Source organism: Acanthaster planci, linkage group LG19, assembly GCF_054643075.1.
Source record: "Acanthaster planci isolate LZ-2023a linkage group LG19, COTS_SCS, whole genome shotgun sequence".
NCBI classification, from domain to species: Eukaryota; Metazoa; Echinodermata; class Asteroidea; order Valvatida; family Acanthasteridae; genus Acanthaster; species Acanthaster planci.
Genome location: NC_141795.1, coordinates 4,308,897 through 4,334,889, shown reverse-complemented (window position 1 = coordinate 4,334,889; position 25,993 = coordinate 4,308,897). Strand labels below are relative to the sequence as shown.

The 25,993-nt window shown below is 42.1% G+C and overlaps 2 protein-coding genes across 3 annotated transcripts; both read left to right on the top strand.

The window, feature by feature from the left end:
* Positions 1 to 543: 543 nt before the first annotated feature.
* Positions 544 to 12,269, top strand: LOC110987534 (uncharacterized). The gene is made up of 15 exons (XM_022250373.2): positions 544 to 1,093; positions 2,164 to 2,282; positions 3,047 to 3,154; positions 3,515 to 3,802; positions 4,162 to 4,269; positions 4,816 to 5,003; positions 5,166 to 5,302; positions 5,629 to 5,768; positions 5,871 to 6,412; positions 6,961 to 7,156; positions 7,490 to 7,669; positions 7,822 to 7,860; positions 8,002 to 8,123; positions 8,421 to 9,018; positions 9,474 to 12,269. Exons 1-15 carry the CDS (start codon positions 802 to 804, stop codon positions 10,845 to 10,847), a joined length of 4,431 nt encoding a protein of 1,476 aa, XP_022106065.2. The 5' UTR covers positions 544 to 801; the 3' UTR covers positions 10,848 to 12,269.
* Positions 12,270 to 12,359: 90 nt separating this feature from the next.
* Positions 12,360 to 25,534, top strand: LOC110987641 (short transient receptor potential channel 4-like). Of its 2 annotated transcripts, XM_022250678.2 has the most exons (14): positions 12,360 to 13,225; positions 14,665 to 14,783; positions 15,772 to 15,879; positions 16,278 to 16,565; positions 16,775 to 16,882; positions 17,147 to 17,334; positions 17,610 to 17,746; positions 17,957 to 18,096; positions 18,970 to 19,502; positions 19,835 to 20,030; positions 20,226 to 20,402; positions 20,764 to 20,802; positions 21,835 to 21,956; positions 22,253 to 25,534. In XM_022250678.2, exons 1-14 carry the CDS (start codon positions 12,871 to 12,873, stop codon positions 23,760 to 23,762), a joined length of 4,020 nt encoding a protein of 1,339 aa, XP_022106370.2. In that variant the 5' UTR covers positions 12,360 to 12,870; the 3' UTR covers positions 23,763 to 25,534. The 2 variants fall into 2 exon arrangements, with proteins under 2 accessions (XP_022106370.2, XP_022106277.2); XM_022250585.2 differs by having other exon boundaries at positions 17,610 to 18,096.
* Positions 25,535 to 25,993: the final 459 nt, after the last annotated feature.

Here is a 25,993-nt window from a genome sequence, read left to right as displayed (position 1 = left end):
TATTGAGCTCTGAAGAATGGTGATTTGACACCGTTTTCAATGGGGCTTGAATTAGTGGACTGTACCATAGGAATATCAGTAGGAGCCCTCAATCGGTAGCAGTCCGGTTAGTTCAAACATGAGGGACCCCGCACAGTGTTCCGGGGCTAAATACAAAGCCCAAACCTGTTTGCAGCCGAACTTTGAGAAAGTGCAATTGTTTTGTTTGAAGTTGAAGAATGGAGTTCATGCATTTGGAGGGATTTGAAAACACAAATTTGCTCGAAAATACCGCGGAATTGACCACTTTCAACTTATCAGTTAGCTGCATACTTCCCTGTCATGAAACAAATCCTGGCGCCTCTGTTGCGTATAAAGATATGGCCTTTGTATTGCAGAAGTCCAGAAATGCAAAGGCCACCAATGGCTGGTTGGCAGCTGGCTCTTTACTTTGACGCAATCATTCTTTTATTCTCTTTCTAAGACCTTCCTAAGATAAGTCAGCCAACCGTAGAGACTAGTATTGTACCGAGCTCTTTCATTGTGCAGCTGTGCCATCCGGGCTTTTGTGGTGTCTTGCTCGGTGCTTAGTTTCTTGGCCTTCCAGGCAACCGCACCTTAATCGTGGTTATCTCTGAGATTTTGTGATTTGCAATCGACCAGAAGTGTTGTTACATTCTGAATTTGGTTTGTACCTTCTTGCAACTTGGAGAAATGTGTACTGCTGACGACATCGAGAAGTAATTCATACTTTGATGTCTCGATCTGTCTAGAATCCGACTGTATATCGTATAAAAGAAAGTAAAAAACAGCGTTGCCAAGATGGACGAGGCGTTCGAATTTGAAGTTATGGAGAAAGGCAGCCCTAAGATGAACCGGAGTGTCTTCAGCGGGAAGCTGGACGGGAGTATGGGGGATCTGACACCGCCGGGTGAGGTGTGCCTTAGCGAGGAGATGGACCGCTACGAGGAGGTGAAAGGGATGGTCGAGACGGGCAACGGACAGAAACTGAACGCGTTGCTGGAAGAGTGGAAGGAGAGAGGTTGGCTGCGAGATTGGCGGGACGAGGAGAACTTGACGTTGTATGCCAACCCCATAACAGATTCCTTCCTGGGTAAGCTAAGTTTAAATCAAAATAGAGGGTAAAAAGGAGGCAGGACATTAACCCTCCCCTAGAAACTACGCATGGGAAAAATAGAAAGGGGAAAAGAAAAAGGCACATGTACATGTACTAACAAGAGATGGATAGAGTTCCATACACTGACACCACTTATATTTTTTCCAAAGTTGTATATCAGCCCAAAAAGTTAAACACGTTTATTAAAAGTTAAATTTAGCAGTGAAAATATCGAAGGTAGCCCATAAGGCGTGTGCTATTGGGGGAATTTTGTTTGTGTTGATAGACTATATGTGTGGTATGCACTAATCCTAATCCTCATCCTAAAGCCGCGGCTGTGGACGGCTCCCGGTATGAAGGGGTAAATTAAAACTTGTTTCAGCTTGTTGGGATCTTGGTGAGTGCAGTTCATTATTCAGCTTGAAGTCTTTCAATGCACATGCACAAGCCTTGGAGAAGAATGTTATGCCTGACTGCTTCAATGTATTCTTGCTAAAAGATGGGTTGCTGTGGGCATCAGTAAATAGTATGGTTACGTCACACAAATCACGGGTGAGCAGTTGTAATGAAAACGTTAATCTGCAAGAAGGGTAAAGGATGGCCGGAGATTTGAGTCTTTTCAAAATGCACTCGTCTACTGTACAGTTTTTGTAGGTTTTCCCTGCAAAGTTTGGACGTGTGTGATGAAACAAGAAGGCTCTAAAACCCCTTTTCACAACCATAGAAAGTAAAATCCCGAGCAATATGCAGTTTATGAACTTCATTGCAAAATCCCGAGGCTTAAATTAATAGAAAGTAAATTCAGCGACCTCATCCAAGGTACATGTACTTCCAGTGGATGGCTCATTCTAAAAAATTGGCGTCCAAAAGACATGTTTGTGTCCGTGTTACACCTGACCTGTGCTATCTGACATCGAAATATCATTGAAATTAATCTGTTTAGCAAGTTGCATTTCTTAATCACTCTTGGAAAATAAAGAACTTGAAGAAAAGATTTAAACTAACCAAAAGATTTGCCTCTGTATTTTGTAGCATGATACTTGCTTGAATTCTTACTCTCTTCACAGATGTCATCATTACGTTACTGAAGTACGAAATACCACTTGGAGATGCCCTGATTCGTGCAATTGACGTGGAATACGAGGACGCAGTCAAAGCAATATGTCAATACTTGTCAACAAACGAGGTAAGACTGGTTTGTCAGGTTAGCTTCGGATTGGACTCGCTTTTGCTTTGGTTAGTTTTGATTTTGTTTTATTCTTTGTTTAAGTTTGGTTATTATATAACAATTTGTCCAAAAAAAACCCCCCAAAAAACCTCACGGATATAAGATTCATGGGCACGAAAGGGTGTTGGTGCCGTTGCGTACACCATGCGTACAGTGCGAGAGGGGGTTCAAGCCAGACTATTTTATTTTTTTTTCAAATGTGGTGTAATACTGGCGTATCCCCTTGCTCTAATTGATAGGGGTGTCTGGAGGTCACCACAACCCTCTTGATGGTCAAGTGCAGAAAAATGATGATGTAATGCATTTAGATACTTACGATACTCGAAAAAAGTTGAGGACCACTTTTTTCTTAATTAGTAAATTTTTTCCAAGCAATGAGTGGGATCTAGTTCTTTCATTTTTTGTTTGTCTAGATGGTGTTCTGATTGGAATAAAAAATAACAGATGTTTCAAACTTCAAATGCAAATTTTCAGCAGTAAAATATCTCATATAAAAAGTATACACAAGATAAAAAGTGGTACATAACTTTTTCGAGTAGTGAATTATCTCAATTTTAAATATTCTAAATGTAAAGTGGCATTACTTTCTGGCAAACTTTCATTTTGTTGGTATTCGTTTTACTCTTGGGTTCCGAAAATGAAAACTTAAACTCTTTTTCAATTCAAAATGCATTGCCGATGCGTGACTACAGTCTGTTTTTTCTGTACATCTAACCGAATAGGATATCTGCAGAGAGGTTCTGGCTGCTTCCTGTGATAACGATGATTTCCATCCTGCTCTGACGCCTTTGGTGTTGGCTGCACAGAAGAACAGCTACAACATTGTCATGGTACATTTTCCACCTTATGTACAGTCTCATCCAATTTTCGTTGTTGCACCAGAATTCTTTGGACATGTCGCCATTTTTCTTTTCTGTCGTTCCCTGCGACGCAGCAACGCGACGCACACATGGGTTTCTTTCACATGTGATCCTCTTACATTTTAATGGTCTTAAGATGCCCTTTACCTTTTGCACGTTCGTTTGCGCATACATACTTCAAAAGCTTTCTCCAACAAGCAAACTGTCATTCGAACTGGCGAATCTTATATCGCATTACCTGATCAACTATTGCACACTCCAATATTCCTTTAAAGGCCCTTCAAATTTCCCTATTTGCGTTCATCCTGCGATCCATTTCCCTATCACCAGCTGCTCTTGGATCTTGGAGCCGAGATCCACGAGCCCACGATATCCCTGGGCGGCGAGGTGACCCTGACGCAGGCCATCTCCACCCTGCACCTCTACCGCGCCCTCTCCCAGCCTGCCTACATCCTGGCCACCCAGACGGACGTGTTCGGCTATGCCTTCGCCATGACGGCCAAACTCCAGTCTCTGAGCCTTGCCTGGACGGACTTTGGGGAAGAGCTGCAGCAAATGGCCCGGCGTGTCGAAGTCTTTGCCGGAGTGATGCTGGGGAAGTTGGCCTCGAGCGGAGAGGTAGGCTTAATCATAGCCTTTTGCGTCCCTCAAGAGGTGTAGACCCCTATACCGTATGGAATTTGCAATATGTCCACAAGTTTACTGACCCTCCCTATAATGCGAGAAAGTGTGTTTATCCTCCAACTTTCCAAAGAGTTTAAATTTGAATTTATGGCAGCCAACAATAACTTGTTCTATAACTTGCACGTCATAGTTACAACCTTACATTCGCTACACAAACGACCACCTACCCTCATCCCACGTATGTGCAATTCTCGTCTAAAATGACCAGTCAGAAATTCCAAATATTGAGCCTACCTCTCAAACCCCGCCCTGTCTTGCACTCATGCTCGATATACTTGAACTGTCTGTTGTAGATCTTATCAGTGTTTGGATACCACAACACCGACAAGTATAGAGATAACACCGGAAAACAGCATCAGTTGTCTAAGATGTTCGAGGCAATTGCGTACCAGCAGAAAGAGGTACATAAACAAATGGAAACTTCAAAAACAACAAGGCGGTTATTATCGAGAGCCAGATTGGCTCTTGCAGACTGATTTCAAACGTGGTTAATGATGTGACAAGCCCATCGCGTGACTTTGAATTTTGAGCTGAACAGAGATGTACCCGCGCTGATTACAGACTGCGTGGAACGATGCAGAGCGCAGTGCCGCTGAGTGGATTTACATGCAGGTGTTTGCTTGCGTTAATGGTACGAGTTGCATGACCAAAAAGACAACACGAACGATTTCCATGTAACAAAACTTAACTTACTGTGACTAGTAGCAGTTACAGAAAAGTGGAAATAGAGCATCTTACCCCAACGATCAGGATGCTGGCCGTAAAATGCCTGACAGCGACAGCGGTTAACATTTTGGCCGCATCAGCATTAGCAAGGCGCAGATTCACTTGACACCTCGAGATGCCGTGGAGATTGCCATGGCACAGAAAACGCACGACACCTCATTATATCATTTCTCCTCAGTCACGTCCTGACATGTATGTCCATGTACATGTATTTCTTTCAGTTTGTAGCGCATCCTCATTCCCAGAAGGCTATCATCACGCAGTTCTACAAGAACCTGCTGAGTTGGAACGAGCAGGGGTTTCTGTACCAGTTACTCCTGATGCTTATTGGTCTCCTGGGCTATCCCATCATTTGCTTGCTCTACATCTTATTTCCCGCCCGCAAAGTTGTGAGATTTGCCAGGCTACCGTAAGTTTCATTAGCTTTCGTGGTGAAACAATAGGAAAGTCTTCTGATCCGCGCAACATCTCCAGGCTACGCTCAGCTTACCTTAAAAAAATTAAAGAATGTTGGATTAATTTAATCTGCATTAAATGTTAAAGTTTAACCACTTCTAGCTTCTCTCTCTAGTTACGTCATGCTACTGATGAACACAGGGTCAACCTTCACCTTCCTTGCTCTTATCATAGCGGCCACTGTGGTTAGTGAGACCAAATACCCCCAAAGTGCAAGTGCACTGTATGCACTCATCTTCATTTGGGTAATCGGTAAGAATAAGTTCGACGTGTATTTTGCGAATTGTGGATTCAATTTTTGTGGCGTTGTGTCTGGTTTCAAGCATCATTTAGCGGTCTTTTATGCCCAAATTAGAGACTGGAAATATTGTAAGATATTGGTCTCAACAGAATGACTTTCACTGCGCATGTCCTTGTATCACCACATACAATTTGTATTCACGTCAAAGAGTACACTCGGTATAAGTTACAGTTTGCAGCCAGTCCCCATTTCTGTAAGGGATCTTTATGGGGATGTGCATTATTTAAAGCCACATAACCATTCCCCTTCTATCCTCTTACACTGGGTTACTCGTTAGGTCTGGCATGGAGGCACATAAAGAAAATAATGATGCATGGATTCGAGGAGTATCTAGCCGGAAGTGGTCACATTCTGGAAGCGATCATCATAGCCTGTTACGTCACTGTGTTCTTCATTCAATGGAACGGCCAAGTCAATGTGAGATTGTTACCTGATTTCCTTTCTGAAATATTTGCTGTTTAAATGCATTCATTTGTCGGTAAGAGATTGGAATTGATTTCGTTTTGGTTTGGTTTGCAGATAATATCGAACGTGATAATACGTCGGTCCAGCGGCGATTTCACCAGCTACTCGGATGTGCAGGACCGCGTTGAGTCGGTCCTGTCCAGCTTTGAAGAAAGGCTCAATACCAGCGTCGTAGAGGGAGTCGGTAGCGTCCTGACCCGTGTGCTGTCCAACTGTAGCCCCGTGTTTGCCGCCGAGGCGGGCCCGCCGGCCGACGACGGGCCATCCCTACCAGGTTTCCTGCAAGAGACCATCAGCTACGACCAATTCGAGCCCGTCGTTGTGTCGCATGCGTTGTTTGCCGTCACCGTGGTCCTTGCCTTCCTCCGTCTGATGAATCTTCTATTGATCATTGACTCAGTCGGCCCACTGCGCATCTCTCTGGGCGCCATGAGGCAAGATATCGTCAAGTTCTGTGTCTTGTTTGTGGTTATCTGGCTTGCTTTTGCCATTGGTCTATATACCAACTATTATTCCGCTGGTCAGTCAGTACTCCGAGAATGTTTCGAGGGAGGCGGCACTGCGGACGATTGCTCCTTCTTGACCGGATTTGAAACGTAAGTAAATTGCCCAAAACACGACCAAATGTTTGTGACATACACGTTATGATTTGAGCTCCTTTCCAAAGCATTTCAAGACGTCTTTATATCAAAATGTGTATTAAAACTACGACATTGCCAAGCTGACCATGTTGATTCCCTTCCAACAAAGTCTCATTCAGCATAAAAATTGACATGGGGACTACCCGAAATGCGTCTTTACTTACACACAAGCAATCGTTAGTAAAACTACTTGAATAAATAAGTCTACTTAAGCTCTTCATAAGTATTTGCATTATGTGTAAAGCAGGTTGATTCAATAATTACCGCAGGCTTGGCCTGGTAAAAGACATAGGCCTACGCCTTGCTCCTAAATTGAGCCTGAACGACGCGGTAGGGACAGTTCATTAGACAAAAGAAATTGCTATGAAAAAGCTGTCCAATCCGAACTTCTCCATCTGAATGTCTATAGTTTGGACTGTTTTGCCGAAAAGAAAAAAATCTATTCGCGCTAAATCCTGAATTTCGCGAAAAACCGATTAATTTTTCGATTGTGATACTGACAGATTCCTCGATGCAATCTCGAGCCTATACTGGTCGCTCTTTGGAATGATTGAATTGGATGTTCTGATGCTCTCAAGTAAACATTCTGTGGCTGAGGTTGTTGGCACGTTCATGTTCGTCATGTACCACATCATGGTCGTGCTAGTCATGTTGAACGCCCTCATTGGCATGTTGTCAAACACGTACAATATCACTGAGGTAAGTGCAAAATAAACGTAGTGCGGCCCGGATCGAGGGAGTAGCAATCATTGGAATTTTCAAACTACTAGCCAGTGACAGTTTGATTCATTGATTTAACAGTCCAATCGTAGCTTCGTGACTGAAAATTCTGAGATTTCAAAAAGGTTAAATTCCTATTGATGTGTTGCACTGGCTTAACTCATTGGAGCTTCAACTAACCATCAATGTTGACTATATTTTACTATAATGACACTTCTTTGTAACAACTCATCAGCACATCGTTTGGGGAGAAGGAAGGTGAAAAGAACGAGGAGTGACAATTTCTGTCAAATGTCTACCTTTTATATACAGGAAAATGCCGATACGGAGTGGAAGTTTCACCGTACCGCTGTCTGGGCCTCCTACCTGCGCCCAGTGGGGACTCTCCCACCTCCCTTCAACCTCATCCCGTCCGTGAAAAGCCTTATCCGCTTATGTCGGTATATTTTAGGGATATGGCTGAAATGCGCCAAACGCAAATCAGTCAATCGGGTATGTCTTTCATCTTTTGGTTTCTGAGTGCCTGCGGTATTAAATGACTAGAATATTGTTGACTCTTTAATTTGTGCTAAAAAAACTTCTTTGGTTTCCGAAAGTGCTCCATATTGTAGTAAATCGAATGAAACCATTTCATTTTTTTTCAGAGAGAACGGTACTCCAAAAAAGAATTTGCTGCTTACGTGGTAAATATGCAGAATTTCTCTCATGAGTAATTTTCATAAAGCAGAGCATGGGTAGCGAGCTATATTAAGCCTGAAAAATATTTGATGTGAGTAATGTTGACTTACAGTAACAACACTGGCTGCTTTTCTCGCACTCTGTAGCGAGTGTTGAAACTGACACGTGACCGGTACGTTCAAGACCATCTGTCCGCGACCTCGAGCAACTCGGAGGAGGTTCGACCACGTGATATACAAGCATTGAGGAATGACGTCATGACATTCAGGTAAGACGTCACTTGACCAGAATTTCAATTATACAGACCACGCAAAAGCAAACTCTGATAATTTTATTTTTGAGAAGGATAGTTATAGCGGAATGATGTAATTTTTTCTTAAGATCTGTATCCTATTTCCAAGTTTCTGCCATTTGGATGTTACAATTGGTGTAATTGTAACAGATATATGAAGTGCTTGCATTTCATTTATATCTATGAAACGGATCATGCTAAAATAATGACAATTATATATGTACAAGGTTGCAGTGCATTGAGATTATGGCTTGCTTGTCTTCAATTGTTCAGGTTCTATACGCAAGACCGTCTTGAATCTCTGAACAAAATGCTTGATCTGTCGAACTTAAAGTCGTTAGACCTGAGTCACAAGCTGGAGGACCTTGACCCACTAAGTGACAAGAGCTCAGAGGTAGTTCAGCAGGCTGTTGAACTGAAGGACAACTGTGCCCAACTCATACAGGCGAGCGACAACCTAATGGAGGAGCAGGCGGGAGAGATTGTCTCCAGAGATGAGGAAGCTGCGGAGCTGCGCGCCAAGATAGCCACTCTCCAGGCAGAAGCTCAGCAGCTTGTAGTCGACCACGCCGCCGAGTTGGCGGTGCGGGAACGCCAAAGGTCCCAGCTGACCGGCATCATCAGGAAGCTGGAAGAGGAAAAGGCTATGCTGGCGGACGACTGCCAGACGCTGCGACGAGACAAGGCCGAGCTGATCAACACGGTGGGCATGTTATTGGAGGAGACAGACAAACTCAAGCTTGAGATACCAGAACCTACCGAGGAGCAGCCCGAGGAGCAGCCCGAGGAACCAGAGCAGGAACAACCACAGCGGGTTGGATTTATCCGAAGAATTGTTCAAATGGTCGAAAAGAAAATAAATGAAACCATGGTAAGTGTAGATCCATTCTTAGTATATTCCGGAAAGCTCCTCCTAAAACTGAAATAGGGGGGGAGGTTGTTTTAGAAACAAGCCTGTACCCGAGATGGTGTGGTTTCAGAATCTACAAATAGAATTGACTTTAAAAAAAATCTCAGTTATTGAAAAGAGCTTCACAGGCTTTGTATTGCTTGTGCGGCATTCTTTGAATGGTTAAATCATTACTATCCGTTCTGGTGACTTTATCCTGTTTAGGAAGGATCACAGTTTTGCACAAACATGTAACACGTGCCTAATGTCTTAGAAAAGTGCTTCGATCCCGATTTGAATAAATTTGGATAGAGATAAAATTGGAGATTTGTCTTGACCAATCCTCCAATCAGACGAATTAACGTCTGCGTTTTATTTTCCTGTATAGCAGTATTCGATGTACTAAACATATCTAAAAATATTCTCTTAATTTGCAGGGTGATGCGTCAGAAGACGGTGTGGCAAAAGAAACAGAGACAGCTTCCATATCAGAAGACGACACTTTATCAACGGAGAAGAAAATGGGTGAGGGGCTGAGGTCTGAAACGGGCGAGGAGCAACAAGCAGTGGGAAAACAGGAAGATTGGACCGAATCAGGAAGAAAGAAGGCAGAGAAGTCAGGGGAAGTGTCCAAAATACTGCCTCCATCGCCATCAGTTACGACAGCCGACCCACCAATGAAAGAGTCACTTGATACACAAGACACAACATATCAAAAGTCAATTCCAACTCGGGAACTAAAATCTAAACCCGAACAAATGCCCTTCGGACCAAACGAAGAGCAGGCACTGGACCAATGCAGTGAGACAATATTAGGAACGGCTCAAGACATACAAGAACAGCCAGGAAGCGTAGGGCGAGAGTCACAGGCTGAAAGGGATCACAAATCAGTCCTTGGAACTGAAGAAAATACCAAATTCTCCGAGGAAACCTCCACACTACCTGATGCAGACACTATACCCAAGCAGCCCGATATCCCAGAAGAGCAGTCTGAATCGCTGGCTGGTGTAGAGGTCAGTACAGATCTCAAGGAAACGCCTCTAGAACCAAAGGATCTACCGACAGAAGTTGAGGAGATGAAGACAGAAGAAGCAGTGGAAGAAGTGGAGTTGGCCCCTGTAAAAGAAGAAAAAGAAACACCGTCATATTCAGATCCCACAGGGGTCGGGATACCCAAACGGAAGTTGGAGTCAACCCAAGAATCCGGGATGGATATAGATGCCAAGACACCCAAGAAAGGGACTAAACTGAAGCGGTTTGCCGAAAGATCCAGAGAAGAAGACTCATCGTTCGAAGAGATATCGTTGCCACCATCTCCGGACTCCTACTCTGAAAAAGACGATGCAGAATCCCGGGAAACCTTACTAGACCCTCACCAAAAACCCCACAGGGAGTCGATGTCAGAGCCTGACATCACGCCAGCCGAAGAACAAGACTTGTCACCAGACCCCAACGCCCTTTATCATCAGTTCATAAGAACTCAACAGAAGGCGAAGTCAACTCAAGAACCAGGGTGGGATGTGGATTCCAAGACACCTGAGAGAGGAAGTGAACCCAAGCAGATTGTCGGTGCATTGGCAAGAGAATCAGGGTCTCCTTTCGAGGAGATAGATATGCCGCCACCACCACCAGTCGACGAACCAAAAGTAAGTGAAGGAACTGACAAGAAGAGGGCTTTGGAGTCTACCCAGAATTCGGATTTGACGAAAGAACCGCAACAAGAACTAGAAGAACTGGGAGGGGAGCCCGATGTGATATATAAATCAGAAGAACTTGATTCTGAAGAAAAACCGGTGATCTGGCAATTATAAGTAACCATTGAAATACATGTCTGCTTTCTAACGCATATACATGCACTGTACATATCACTTGTACAAGAGAATATACATGTCATTACGTCAAAAGAATTTTGTAATGCACACACCAACTTCTTGGTGTGTGCGTACTCAGATGAAAAACATCACACTGCATGGGAAAGCGTGTGAATTAAATTTTCAGACATTCTTGAGGAGGGAGGAAGGCTTCTTAAGACTGTCTTCTCTCTGGACTTTTTCCAGTAAGCACACTGATCTGATGCGTATTTTTGTTCGTTCAAAATATCATTCAAATGACTTTTTACGTAAATACATGTACATCGATATATTTTGTTTCCTTGTATACATGCAAATTAATAACTTGTGAAAGGAATTGAAACAAAATTCTTTGTAGTCATGAAATTATCTCTAAATTTCTTAATGATATATATACTCAGGTCTTTGGATGTCAGCACCAACTGATAGGGCGAATGGGTAACTTTGGCAAATAAGAAACTCGGGTAAATTAATATACATGTATGTGTCTGACGTTACAATACATTATGGTGCTCACCCCAGACAATTTTAGACACTATCCTCGGAAAAGAAAGCTATGTGAGTGTTAACCGAGCAGATGCCACGTGGGATTGATTCAGAAACTAAGAAGAAAAGAAAAAAGTCAAGCTGAGGACAATTTGCAGTTTTCATGAAACTGAGAAACCTCATAGAACTCTGCCTCTCCCTTTGGGTTTTTTCTCAGCTCTGAGCTCAATAAAGATATGTACATGTACCTAGCTCAAAATGATGTTTTACTTAAAAATACAATTCTATTACGCATGTTTTGGGGGAACTCGGGTCTTGATTTAGTAGATGTTTACTGCTTATGTGATCTCACGAATCATTGTGACTTCGGTTCTGAATGAAAAAATAAGGTTGTCAAATGAATTGTGAAATAATGCTGTTATCTCCAAAATTTCTGAGGACGGTAGTAATAAAGTTGCACCATATTTTCTTCTCATATTCCTTTAAACATTTAATGTACTATCACCCAGAGTATGACAATAGCTTTTCGATATTGATCAATCATGGATATATGTATGATACTTTATCAGTGCTTATATGTCTAATTTAAGCCATGCTTGTGAAGTTTGAAGTATATTTACAGACTGAAGTTTGTTGCTTAGTTGCTATGCAGACATTTAAACAGTTACTTTATGGTTTGGGGTTCATATATCTTTGTTTTGGGCTATTAAAAGTGATAGGATAGCGGATACTAAGGGATGATCGAGTACATATATCTAAATATTTTCTGTTTTTAACTGTTATCCTCCAGTGAACAAATAATGAAAATGGAACACATTTGGGTTAGAAACTATGTAGTCCTTTGTTCACAGAATGACGAGGTACTATAATAAACTTCGTGTATCTCAGTGGGCTTAATTTGGCCGGATGCTAGATTTTGATTGACGAATGAAATATAACGCATTGTGCTGAAAATTAATTTTTACATACAAGCAGCGTACTTCTCCGACTGGATGGGAGAGATTACTGAATTATTACTGCTGATCTGACATGAAGAGGAATCATTCCCACTAGGTCCCCTGGGCACAGCATGAACCAAATCTTTAGTGTCCTTTATACTAGACCAGACTGCCCAAACTATTGCACTAATCGCGCCCAACAGTGTGAAAATAACCGACACTAGATTGGGGGAATAACTAATGGTTGAGGTTGGTTGAGCGGCCTCGACCTTGCAGTTTGACAATACGTATTGTGAATATTTTTGGAAATGGGCTACGTCTGTTGTTAGCATTTGCTCACGTACGTGTATTTACGACGAACTAAGACCTAGCTTTAGACACTGAGCTCGAACGTAGCCGTGATCTTGCGTGGGCAGTACGGTGTTGGCCGATCCAATTATCGGTGTGTCTTGTTCCGTAACAAGGAGGTACATATGTACACGGTCTGTTGAAAGTTCGTGAGCTGTGGACAGACCTGACGCTTCCATGTGAGTAGAGTTTTGTTGTAGCTTCCCACCTGTATGTCACACGCGTTGAAACAACCGCCATCGTCCATGGATGCGGAAAGTTACGAGCTGGAGGCTTTGGAGAAGCGGAATGCGGGAGATTATGGTCCGAAGGAGGCTCTCCAGGAGAACGGCGAGTCTAGCACTGCCACCGTAGCTCTAGATGACTCCTCGTTCCTGTGTTTTCTGGGAGTTGAGTATGAAGATGAATCCGCCAGGTATGACCTGGTGAGGGCCACGATTGGCATGGGGAATGCTATACGACTTAATGAAATGCTTGGCCAGTGGCAGGAGGCAGGCTTGTTGAGGGACTGGCGAAACGAGGAAAACCTGACCTTGTATACTGATGCCATCACGGATGGCTACATCGGTAAGTTACATGCCGTGGGTTGTTTCGTTTTTTGATATATTCTGGTTCATTTTATTCTTGCTGCGGATGCCGCTCTGCACAGTGCAACACCATTTTGATCGTTATATGTTCTTAAAATCCACGATTCTATTAAACAAACAGCTGGGAGGTTTTAAAGTGTGCAAGTTGTTGGTCTTGAAAATGAAAATCGTTTCAATTCCCCTTTGTTGGACCCATGATTGATGATTTCAAGTAAGCGTTCCTGACTGAAGCCTGCACATAATCTATTGAGTTGTTCAAGCCTTCGGAATTTACCTTTAGGAAATCAGGGTCAACGGCTCAACCAAAGCTAAAGAGGCATAATACGTTTTGTAGCTAGGCCGGACAAGGGTCTTCTAGAATATGACGATTTTTGAGCCTAAGCCTGTTTGCAATACCATAGTTAGCTATGAAGGCCTGTGTCATTGCTTTCATTGTGTAAAGTTTGTACTTCGAAAATACGTTGTTTTGGTGTGTTTCCGTTCATCTTCGTTTCTACTTCTTCCAAAACAATCCAGATGCGGGACGGTCCATCGTTAGGGATACCTTTTTGCAATTATACTTGGTAAAAAAAAGTAAAATTCAATTTCCCAATGAGCCTTTGAAGAAAACAAGTCAGGAAAAGTGCAAACTTGCCGCTGTATCAGAATCGATCAAGATAGCAGTAGGTAGAAGTTTGCATTTCAAAAATGCTGACTGCAACGACCGGAAACAATGACACATATGAATAGAAGTCCATTACAATTACTGAAAAGCTTGCTAGTATACAGGTATTATGAGGTGACCGAACGGTACAATATTCTGCCCCCTGAGGTTGGTTTAGTTTGAAGTCTGACCTCAGACAAAGTACATGTATACAGGGTGGGACGGTCATGGACTGCTTGTGAAATGAACCGTGTGATAGGTTTAAGAGTTTCCCGTTTTCGCCTAATTGTGGGGGTTATCCCCAAAAAACCTAAAGCAGTTTATTCTTTGGTTTCCCCTTTTGCGTGACGTACATTTGAAGAAGTTGGACAATTTACTTGAATAGCACGCAAGAGTGTGCACTTCTGAGAAACTCGGATTTATTTATCCTAAGAAGAACAGAAAATATGATTCTTTTTCTGTACAACAGCATGGATAGCAGAAATATTTAGAGCAATGTTCTTGAGTCAGAAAGTTTTCCAGGGAATAGGCCTATGGCCAGTCTGGTTTTAGGTATGCCCCATTGCTGCGAGCAAGTGGACATATAGGTTTTTCATTACACTGTTACTAATGCGCTTAACTCTATCCTTATAGTAAGATGTTATCCTAATCATTATTAAAAACAACTGTTAGTTCATTATTTCTTGGATCCCCCTCTGGATCCTCACCTGCTTTCTCCATGCCACGCTATGTCTGCTTTGGAACCATCCTTCATCTTTTGTTTGTTTCATTTGCAGATGTCGTCAATATTCTCCTGAAGTACGACATTCCTCTTGGAGATGCCCTGATTCGAGCCATCGACGTGGAGTTTGAAGAGGCGGTCAAGGCGATTTGCTGCTATGTACAAATTCAAGAGGTGGGAACCTGCTTCTTGAAAAAGACTTGCTTGATGATAACTTTTTTCCCGCCGCTAAACTCAAAACATCCAAGAGTACAAGTTTAATACAATTGTGGATTGTGACACTTTGGATTCACAAAGGGAAGGATTTTCATCGTCCGCAATGAAATCAAATCCGTAACATTTGAAGATTCTCATCTCTAAGAGAAAAGGAAGCAAACAAACTCCTCCGGTTTACAAGAACTTCAACCTAAATCCCTTACTAAGTCTCCAATAATGGTGTTCATAATGAGCTTTTCCAAGTTTGATCAAACTTTGCACAATTGTCGGATAACTTGGTAGATGAAAATGCAACTGAATGTTATGGTCATGAAAGTGACCAAAGTCAGGTTGACAACTCAATGAAACCAAACCAAAAGAATGTCAACAAAGAACAAGTGGCTGCCCTACAAGCGACGTACAAGTGACGTGTACAGGTATTTATTTTGCATCGCAATTGGAGTTATTGCGCTGTAAACATTTTTTTAACATTATACAATCACAATGCCGTGGAAGTATTTGGCCCGATTGAGTTAAAGAGTGACAAAATATTCACTCGGCTGGTAATGTCGGTAACCCTGTTGAACTTCAAAATCATTTCCTTTACCACGGTTTGGGCCAGTCGACCTAGGCCCTACATGTACGCTCAATGCCATTCCATTCGGTGGGAAGTAACAAAATTCGCAAATTCCATTGCTGCAGTGAGGTGTACGAGAATTTGATTTTTTTTTCTTATCTGGATGCCAGGAATACCACCGAAAAGGACATTCTTCTAGGGTCCCTAGACCCTTCGTTTCACACATTGCGAAACAAAGTACTAGAAACTCGCTTTGAGCCAAGTGAAGCTCTTAGACTGTTGAACCAGTCGCTCTTGGCATTATTGACTTTTAGCGCAAGCTAAACGTAAAGAATTACGTTAATGGCAACTCCTTGCTTCATGGAACTCTCATTGGTCTATCTTGTCAAGGATATTCTGGAATCAGTTCTGAACTGTCATTCTGACAATGACGATTTCCACCCAGCCATAACACCCGTGATTCAGGCAGCGCAGAGAAATAACTTTGCAACGGTCAAGGTAATCAGAAGATCTGTATTTTCTGCCTGTTTTTAGTAAATAAGATTCTCCGAGCATAAGTAATAGGAAATATGAGTTTTGGAACCCTCTTAGCCTCGAAATTGCTCTGCTTATTGCTGAATTTGTCAGCACTTATAAACCTGGCCAGTGACGTGATTTCTGATGTGCAAATCAGGCACTCATAATAAGCGTTGGGGCGTATAATCCTGACTATTTACCAAGCAAGGGCGTAAAGAGATCACTGGCCAAAATTCCATTACAAAATTCAGTGCTCACGAGTGGTTCTTGTCGAATTGTGTTCAGCCCATTGGTTTTATAGGCCACACATGTCATGAAATTGTGGTGGAGTAAAGCTCCTTAGGAACGTTACATATTGGATGATATTTTCTGATTTGAAGATGCTTCTGGACCTTGGCGCTAGCATCACCGAGCCCTCGATGTCTCAAGGCGGTGACGTGACCTTGACCCAGGCTATCTCCACCTTACACATCTACCGCGCCCTCTCACAGCCCGCCTACATCCTGGCCACCCAGACGGACATCTTTGGCCACGCCTTCCAGCTGAGCGCCAAACTCAAGACGTTGAGCCGCACGTGGGAGGACTTCGGGGCCGAGTACGAGCAGATGGCGCGCGGCGTGGAAGTCTTCGCAGGAGAGATGCTTGGAGAATCAGCTTCAACCAAAGAGGTAGAAACCAGAGCAGAATTTGGTACCAGCCCTAGCACTACACAGTCAATATTCGTAGTGTTTATTTGAAACATTTCTTACGAAATAACCATGCCCAAACAAACCAAACTAGAACTGTAGGCCTACATGTAACTGTATTTTTCATGGTCATCTTCCATCCATTCAAACATTTAGGCCATCAATATGTTGTTGTGTCTTTGGTGAGCCAGATTTTAGCCCTGTTCCGGTATCACGACACGGACAAGTACCGTGACGAAGAGGGTAAGCAACACCCCCTTGCCAAATTGTTTGAGGCCATCGACTACAAGCAGAAAGAGGTAGGTGGAACAAGATCTCAACGGGCATGTCCTCATTTCCAGTTCTTATTTAAAAATGCTTTCTCACTGGGTTGAAAGAACCCAGGACGCACGATTTTAAAATCAACGAGCTGTAAATGGATGGATTATTGAAGATGTTTTCAAATTCCTTCGCAAGGTTTGAAGTTGCAAGCAAACTAAGTGACTAAATTTGCTTACTTTCGTGTTGCTGATGAACAGTTGTCGACTCACTAATCCTCCGGCTCTTTTTTAACCATCCTATAGTTCATAGCCCACCCCCATTCCCAGAAGGCCATCATCGTGCAGTTCTACAGGAATCTTCTTGATTGGAACGAGCGAGGAATCTTCTATCAGATCCTTCTGACGCTGTTTGTCCTCTTCGGCTATCCCATCATATGCTTCCTCTACATCTTTGTGCCCGTGCGCAGTGTGACTTCCTTTGTAAGACTTCCGTAAGTGCGTCTTTTTTGGCTTCACCTTCAGGCCTTCTATTCTGTTTCAATTGCATTGTTTGCAATTACATTATTTTGAAGTATATGGCATTGGTATCTCAAACTGTCCAATCATTGTCTGAACCAAAGTGCACTTAATCTTGCGCGTCATTCAGTAGCACTAAGCAATAATGCTAACCACATGAATGATAAAAAAGCAATGACAGAAAAATCCAGTGGTTAACCCCTCTTACTGTATTCAACCCCCTGTCATGAATTTCATCATCACTCGGCAGATACATCATGATGTTGATGAAGGCCGGATCCGGCTTTACGTTCCTCGCCTTCATCGTTACAGTAAACGCCACTAATCAGCACGAGTACCCACGGACTGTTGAGGCACTGTACCTGCTCATTTTGATTTGGGTCCTCGGTAAGTCACTGGCCGAGTTCTCGGTGTCCGAAAATACTGATCGCCATGACTTCCGAGACTCAAGTCTAAGTTTCACCACACTTAAATTAAATGAGTGGATATGTCACTACAATAAACATGGCCAAGCACACACACAGTGGAAACGTTCCCTGATGTGTCATAAATCCCTGTTGTTTTCTTCAACTGACGACCTTGTCACCAACTCCGTAGGTTTGGCATGGTCACATCTTAGTGTCATCCGGAAACATGGACCGCAGAAATATCTGTCTGACGGTATCAATCTCTATGAAGTTGTCATCGTAGGACTTTGCATTGCGGTGTTCTGCCTGCAGTTGGCTGGCCGTAACCAAGTAAGATTTCTGAAATTTATTCAAAACAGGAAATCAGCTTAGTGAAAATAGAAAAATATTTTGTTCACTCACTGAAAATCCTTTAACCAGCCGCCAACCTCGTGGCTGGTCCTGCGCGCCTGCCTCCTTTATGGGAACCGTGAATCGACACTCATTTTAAGGTCTACTGTAAACCATCAATGCATTGAACTCAGCGGACAATAACATCATACTAAATGTATGCCGACCGATATGGTTCAGTTGAAACACCCTTATTGGTTTGCAGTTCAGCTGAAGTATCAAGTCGCTTTTCGATGAGTTCAGTACAATACCATTAGCATTGCTTTGTTGGTTTGCCAATAACTATCCGTAGAATACACATCAATACAACTTTTTCACAAGACCGTAACCAAACTACAAAGAACGTTCTGTGCTTGTCATGTGTCGATCCACGGTGCTGCTTGCTATAGGCATGCGGTTTATGTTCTCTCAGGCAGGGATAATATAATTTTTGGCAAGGTTATGGCAGCCACAACAACTCCGAAAATGGAAATTTCTTTGTTGGCAGAAACCCAAACGCAACGAGAATCAGCCATTTTATTTTTCCAGGGAGTCAAATTTATAGTCTCCCATTTACTGGAATAAAAGACATTTATGAGAAGGTAAAGTCTCCAAGAAATTACCTCAACTTATTTCCTCATTAAAGGTTTCAATATGTGCCCGATCGATGACATCTACTATTCTTGTAACATGGTTGGACACTTTAAGGTTGTAAAGCGATCGGTATGGAAAAAAAATTCCATTTTTTTTGCTTTACTTAGGTCCTCTTGTTTCTAACACCGAATTGACTCGTGTTTGAAACAAATGTTCTGCCAAATGTTTGTTTGTTTTCAGACCTCTGAGGGTGTCTTTGAGCCTGATTGGACAAACAAGTCAAATCTCGGAAACGAGACCTATGCCGACCTGCTGAATCAGGTGGCAGAAGTGACTGATGTTCTGAGGGGAAGGCTCAATGACACTTCCATTGAAGGTATCAATGGAGCTATCGTGGAGGTGCTCTCTGGGTGCCGGCCCCTGATCTCCATCGCACCACCATCACTGCCGCCCCCACTGCTAGCGACCATCGAACTCGATCAGTTCGAGCCGGCGGTGGTGGCCCGCGCCTTGTTCGGCGTGGCTATCACCGTGTCCGTCCTGCGCCTGCTAAACCTTCTCCTGGTCAGCGACACTGTCGGTCCGCTTCGCATCTCCCTTGGAGGGATGGTGGACGACATCATCAAGTTCTGTGGCATCTTCCTGATCATTTGGTTTGCCTTCGCCATCGGCCTGTTTCAGAACTTCTACTCGGCTGGTCAGACGGCCACGCGGGCCTGCATTGAGCAAGGACGAGATTCTGATAGTTGCCACATGATTGTTGGATTTTCGACGTGAGTAGCGATTCATTATCCCTCAGCATCTTAGCTCAGAAATAAGTGAGAGGTTCATATTCCTGACCTCCTAGAAGCTCGATTCTTATTTACGGTTTTGCATACCGGAATGAAATTTGTTGTCTTTCCAAGCTGAGATACCTCTATTTCTTATTAAAAGATTGTTCCTGTATCTAGTTTTTGAGAGATAATTCCTAAGTGGAGTTGTACTTGGTGCAGACTGACGCTCCTCAGGATTTTGGTCTCTTTGAGGTAGCCTCATCTCATGTTTAAAACAGTGTCTCAAGTGTCCCCCTCAAGTTTTGATCTCTGAATGACATCTCTTGATGTAGGTTCGTGGGTAGCGTTCAAGATCTCTACTGGTCCCTGTATGGCTTCACTGAGATAGATGTGCTTGAACTGCCTGGTAAGAATTCCGTCGCAGAGGGCGTGGGTACGTTTCTCTACGTCTGTTATCTGATCGTTGCTGTGCTCGTGCTGTTGAACGCCCTCATCGGCATGCTATCCAATACCTACAACCTCACCGAGGTAAGAACCGACACGAAATATCAAACCACACAGTCAAAAACAACGGCGTGCGTCAGTATCTTGGGAACATAGACTCTTCCAAACAAAATGGACAAAAATCTTCACAAACAATTTGAGAATACGGATCGATATACCGGCAACAACTAAGCCTCCCTATTCTTCTTCTCAAATGTATCCTAATTTACTGTTTTGCAGGAAAATGCCGATACGGAGTGGAAGTTCCACCGTGCCGCTGTCTGGGCCTCTTACCTGCGTCCCGTAGCGACCCTACCGCCACCCTTCAACCTTATCCCATCACTCAAGACTGTGTACCGACTCTTCAGATGTGCGTGTCAAATATGTTCAGGATGTACCCGACGCCGCGGTGATCAGGCAAGTTTTATTATTTTTGTACATTTGCCCAAGAAATATGGCGCTGAGTAAATCTACCCTCCCAAGAGGAAAGGAAATGCAAGACACTGACGTCATTATAAGATACTGCATCTGAGTTGTACACACTGAGTTGCAATTTATTGGCACACTCTTCCCACAATGCTGGGGATTTCCTTGCTGATAATGGGACCATGAAATTTTTTGTAGAGGAAAAAACAAACACTTGTTGCAGGGTGGAATACGGCCTATACGGGCTATTAATTGCGTCATATTTCTTGGAAAAGGCAAACATCGTATTTACTGTGTTTAGGCATGTTTATTCCCAATATTAGCATTTCTTTTTTGCATTATTTTATTTCAGAAAGAGATTCATGCAAAAAGTGAACTCCAGGATTACAAGGTATTGTTTCTGTGCATGGGAAGAAAAATCAGTATTTCTAATAAAAGTTTCCACAAACGAAAAATTCAAGAAAGAGAGAGATAAACATTTTGTCAACATTTACAAAATTATCTCAAGAATGTTCAATGAAGTTCATTCATGAATCCCGTAGACTAATTGACTTTATAGTTTGCATAATTATTGGCAATTTGTTTGAAAATTCAAATACGAAGTGCCATAAAAAATCATAAATCCTTCGAGAAATAATCCTATGTGTGACAAGTGTTGATACAGATATTGATGGGAAATCCACAAGTATTTTGGATTGTTTTTATCTCACCGACGTCATAATCATAATCCAACGATTTTCTTGCCGTCCCTTCAAAGAGACGATCTGCTCTATAGAGGTTGTGTTTGTTATTGACTTGGAAGTGAACTTATTAGACCCAGAGTTTTCATCCGTGATGAGGTTTTTACTGTCAACCTCTCAGTTTACGGCAGCTTTATAATCAAGCCCATCACAAGTCTATCACATGCATTCAATCTTATGGGTAAAGTCGCAAACTTTTCAACTAAACAGTGACAACAACATTCCCATATAACTGTCACATTTTCATCCCATTCAGTGGCATGCTCATATCGGGGGTGGCCTGGGTGGGTTAGGGACAGAGTTGATTTTTTCCCCCAAAACAACTGCCCACTTTTTGTTTATAAAAGAATTCTCTACAAAAGGTGGGTGAAACATTTCTAGAATACAGACACTGTCAAATCCTAAAACTAAAGAAAATTAACGATGAAGAAAAAAGAAAACTAAAAGTCAACATATCTATGGGCGATGAAACTCCCCCACCCTACACTGGATACACCACCGCGAAGCTGCTGATCAACATGTCTTTTGTGGAGAGGAAATATTTTCCTCTGTTGGATACCCGTTACCCATTACTGATTGACCGGTAAAGGACCTTTGACTTGATTTATAAAGAGACTTGTGGTGGATTCCACTAAGACACAGTTTATGACTTTTTTTACTTGCACCCCACTTCCTGGTGGCAGCGAGTGTTGAAGCTCGTCAGCAGCAGGTACATCCAAGCTAACCTGTCGACAGAATCACAGAACTCAGAGGGAGTGCGGCCGCGGGACCTGCAGACACTACGGAACGACATCCTATCATTCAAGTAGGTCGAGTCAAATGTGCCCATGTTACAGCAGCAGTCGTAGATCTACACAGCAAACCGATCATTGATTTTTGGGGGAGCCATACTAAAGGACTGTTAGCATTCACGGTTACAGATGGCAAACCCCCAGGGGACGTGTGGAAAATCAGAAGTTGATGATTGAGGACTGTTAGGGTTAATGCTAACTGGTTTTTCCAATTATCGCCGCGTCATTGGAACCAGAAAATGGAGCCGGATTCTTTTCACTTTTCTCTCCTCGGTTTGGCTCAAGGCATTGGTTCCTTTTTGTTTATCAGGTACGCTGTTCAGGACCGACTTGCATCCGTCAACCAGACAATCAAGGCTTCGGCTGACAAGTCCTCAAACATCGACAGGAAGCTTTACGATTTGGATCCAGTGAAGGAGCGGACACAGAACCTTGTCAGCCGATCCTCTCTGCTGACTGACACTGTGGATACCCTGCATGTTGAAACTGATAGAGTGCACAAGGAGCAAGAGACCCACCTCTTGCAGAGGGAACAACATTTGTCGGAGATGGAAGAAACCGTAGATGCACTCCAGACAGAGATGGAGGAGCTGAAGATGGCGAGGGACGAATCAGTGAAGGAGCTGCAGGATATCATCAAAGGGCTACAGCAAGATAAAATTGGGCTCACTACCACACTTCAAGGACTCGGCAAAGACAAGGCAGAGATCCTGCAAGAGATTAGTGAACTCAAAGCAGAGCAATCGGTGAGGGATAAAGCGAGAGACCAGCAAGAGGTGCGGTTGCTGGACATCATCCAAGAACTCAGACAAGAGGGGGTGGTCCTCACAGACACTCTTAAGGCACTCAGTGAAGACAAGGTAGTGCTTACTCAGCAGGCTGATGATCTCAAGAAAGACAACTCAGCAAAAGAAATGATGAGAGTCAAGCTAGAGAGTGAGCTGCAGGATATGGTCCGAGGACTCCAACAAGACAAGACTATCCTTACAGACGAACTTCGAGGGGTTTGTGAAGATAAGACAGCGCTCATGCGACAAGTCAATCAACTCGAGAGTGACTACTTAGCACAGGAGGAGATCAGAAACCAGAGGGAGGCGGAGCTGGAAGGCATCGTCCGAGGACTCCAACAAGCCAATACCATCCTCACGGGCACACTTCAGGGCCTCAATGAAAACAAGACTGAGCTCTCACAGCAGGTCGATGAATTGAAGAAAGATCATTCGGCGAAGGAGATGACAAGAGACCACAAGGAGGCAGAATTGCAGGGCATCATCGGTGGACTTCAACACGACAACGCTGCCCTCACAGAGACACTTCGTGGACTGCGCGACGATAAAGCTGATCTCATAAGACAGATTGGCGAACTAAGCGAGGAGCTCCAAAAATCTAGACGCACGCCACCACCAAGGCCTAAACCACGACCCAAACAAAAAGCTACACCCGAACGCGACTCATTGTCTGATTGGGATAATGTCCCAGAAGCTAAACCGGAGCAATATCCAGGAAAGCTCGACAAAAGACAGGAGGTGAAACCCTGGTCCAAATCTAATTATAGAGGAGACTCACAGTCTGGTTGGGAAGATGGGCGACTAAACGATCCCCCAAACTCTCCTCTTAGCCGACCTCGGTTCCAAAAGTCACCTGTTTCTGAGAGTAGTCAGAAGGCGGAAGAAAAGCCAGGGCCAAGACCTGATTCTGAGCAAGAGAGAGCACTGCACGCAGAAGCAGGAGAACACCCATCTGAACAGCGAGAGACAACGGAGGGAAATGTAGGATTCCTACAGAAAGTTGTTCGTGCCGTAGAACAATTTATGGAATAAATTCGTTTGAGATGACATTCTTCAATAAATCGGGAATATGATTCAATAACTTAAAAAAGGAAAAGGATTGGAAATAAAACGAAATTATTTCAGGGGTAAAAATGAAAACATTAAATTTTAACTCTAGTTAACAAGATTTGAATGTACTAGTATGCCAACCTTTTAGTATAATATTTTGGTACATCCGAAATTACCTCAGAATCTTGTTCTGTAGCCTTTTCATAACTTTAGGTTAAACGTGTGCATATAACTTACTGAATATGTTTTATTGGATTGCGGTTAACTTTCTAGCTCCGGCCTGAAATGTTTCTGAATCCACCAAGGCCGGCTTTGTTCACTTCTTGTGTGACTCCTTTGACTTCACCAAAATGACATCCAAGACAATTTCCTTCCTACATTCGTGAATTCAAATATTTATGAATATCTCTCTAGTTTGTTACGTTCTTTCCATTCTGTTTGTTAAATGTTGCATTTGTTTTCTTTTATTCCTGATTGTACTAAAATATTGTATTCAAAGTGTCTACATATGTTGTAACTTGCTTAAATTTCAAAGTAAATTTTTGAAAATGTGACAGTAAACCTCCGCCTTTAGGCAACATAAAAACTGTAGTGTTAATCTTTTTAAAATATTAAGTATAAGTAACTCTTAATTTCTCGCCAAAATTTATTAAAGTATTCGGTAAACTTTTACTTTGAGCAAGCAGCAATCTCAGGATACTATTCTAAATACCTAATCCTTATTAAAATTCGTTAAAATAGATAAAACGTCGAAAATTAACCCCTTGTAGTATGTTTTACCAAAATTTAATAAAACTTTAAAAAAGCTCCTTGCAATATTGTTGTTCACAATGGAATAAAATCTCCCAAACACCCCTGAAATTTATTTCAGCCAAAATTTGTAAAACTGAAAGACCCGCCTCTTGTAAATGTTTTTCTTTGAAATTCTTTAATTTAACCTTAGAGTTTAGTTAAGCCTTTGCAATTTATTTTGTCAAAATTAGTTAAAACTGCAAGACTAACCCTTGCAATTCCCTTTTCTTTGAAATTCTTTAGAATTCTAAGGTCAACCCCTTGCATTTTAAATTGATAAAACTTAATTAAAACAGCAAGAATACCCCTTGCTTTCTTGATTTCTTTGAAATGAATCTCCATTAGAGCAGCAAGGCTAACCCCTTGCAACTTTCATTTTTTTCAATTTCAACTTTTAAAATGAAGCCCTTCAAATTAATTCAGTCAAAAATATTTAAAACTGAAAGACGAACCCCTTTAACTTTGGATGGCTTTGAAATTCTTTAAATTTATAAGGTTAACCCTTTGCAACTGATTCGGTCAAAATTAAAACAGCAAGACAACTCCTTTGCATCTTTAAATTCCTTGAAATTTCTTTCAAATTCTAAGGTTGACCCCTGGCAATTTCTTTTGATCATATTCAATTAAAGCAACAAGACTAACCCCTTACAACTTTTTGAATTTTTTTTTTCATATCTTCAGGTTTAAATTATTTAAAATGCAAGATCAACCGTTTCAACCTAAGATTCCTTTGAGTTTCCTAAATATTCTTAAGTTGATCCTTTGCATTTTATTTGAGGCAAATTTAATTAAAACAGCAAGACTAACCCCTTACAAATTTTGTTTGAATTTCTTTCAAATCATCAGGTTAAAATTACTTAAAATGCAAGATCAACCTTTTTAACATAAGATTTCCTTGAAATTCTTTAAAATTCCTCAGTTGATCCCTCGCAATTTAATTTGAGCAAAATTAATTAAAACAGCAAGACAACCCCCTTGCATCTTTGATTTCTTTGAAATTCTTTCAAATTCTAAGGTTTACCCCTTAAGATTAATTTTAGTCAGAATTTTTTTTAAACTGTAAGACCAACTCTTTTAATTTTGGATTTCTTTGAAATTCTTTAAATTTCTACGGTTAACCCTTTGTAATTGATGGGCCAAAATTAAAACAGCAAGACTAACCCCTTGCAAATTTTATTTATTTTAATTTCTTTCAAATTTTAAGGTTAACCCCTGGAAATTTCATTTGGTCAAATTCAATTAAAATAGCAAGCCCAACCCCTTACAACTTTTTAAATTTTTTATTTCATATCTTCAGGTAAAAATTATTTAAAATGCGAAATTAACCGTTTTAACCTAAGATTTCTTACAAATTCTGAAGTTGATCCCTTGCAATTTATTCTGGGCAAATTTAATTAAAACAGCGTGACAACGCCTTGCAT

Coding starts and splice junctions, on each gene's coding strand:
- LOC110987534 (XM_022250373.2), top strand. CDS start 802: ATGGACGAGGCGTTCGAATTTGAAGTTATGGAGAAAGGCAGCCCTAAG. Junction 2,283..3,046: donor AATACTTGTCAACAAACGAG/GTAAGACTGGTT, acceptor CTAACCGAATAG/GATATCTGCAGAGAGGTTCT. Junction 5,769..5,870: donor AATGGAACGGCCAAGTCAAT/GTGAGATTGTTA, acceptor TTTGGTTTGCAG/ATAATATCGAACGTGATAAT.
- LOC110987641 (XM_022250585.2), top strand. CDS start 12,871: ATGTCACACGCGTTGAAACAACCGCCATCGTCCATGGATGCGGAAAGT. Junction 14,784..15,771: donor GCTATGTACAAATTCAAGAG/GTGGGAACCTGC, acceptor TATCTTGTCAAG/GATATTCTGGAATCAGTTCT. Junction 20,803..21,834: donor GTGAACTCCAGGATTACAAG/GTATTGTTTCTG, acceptor TCCTGGTGGCAG/CGAGTGTTGAAGCTCGTCAG.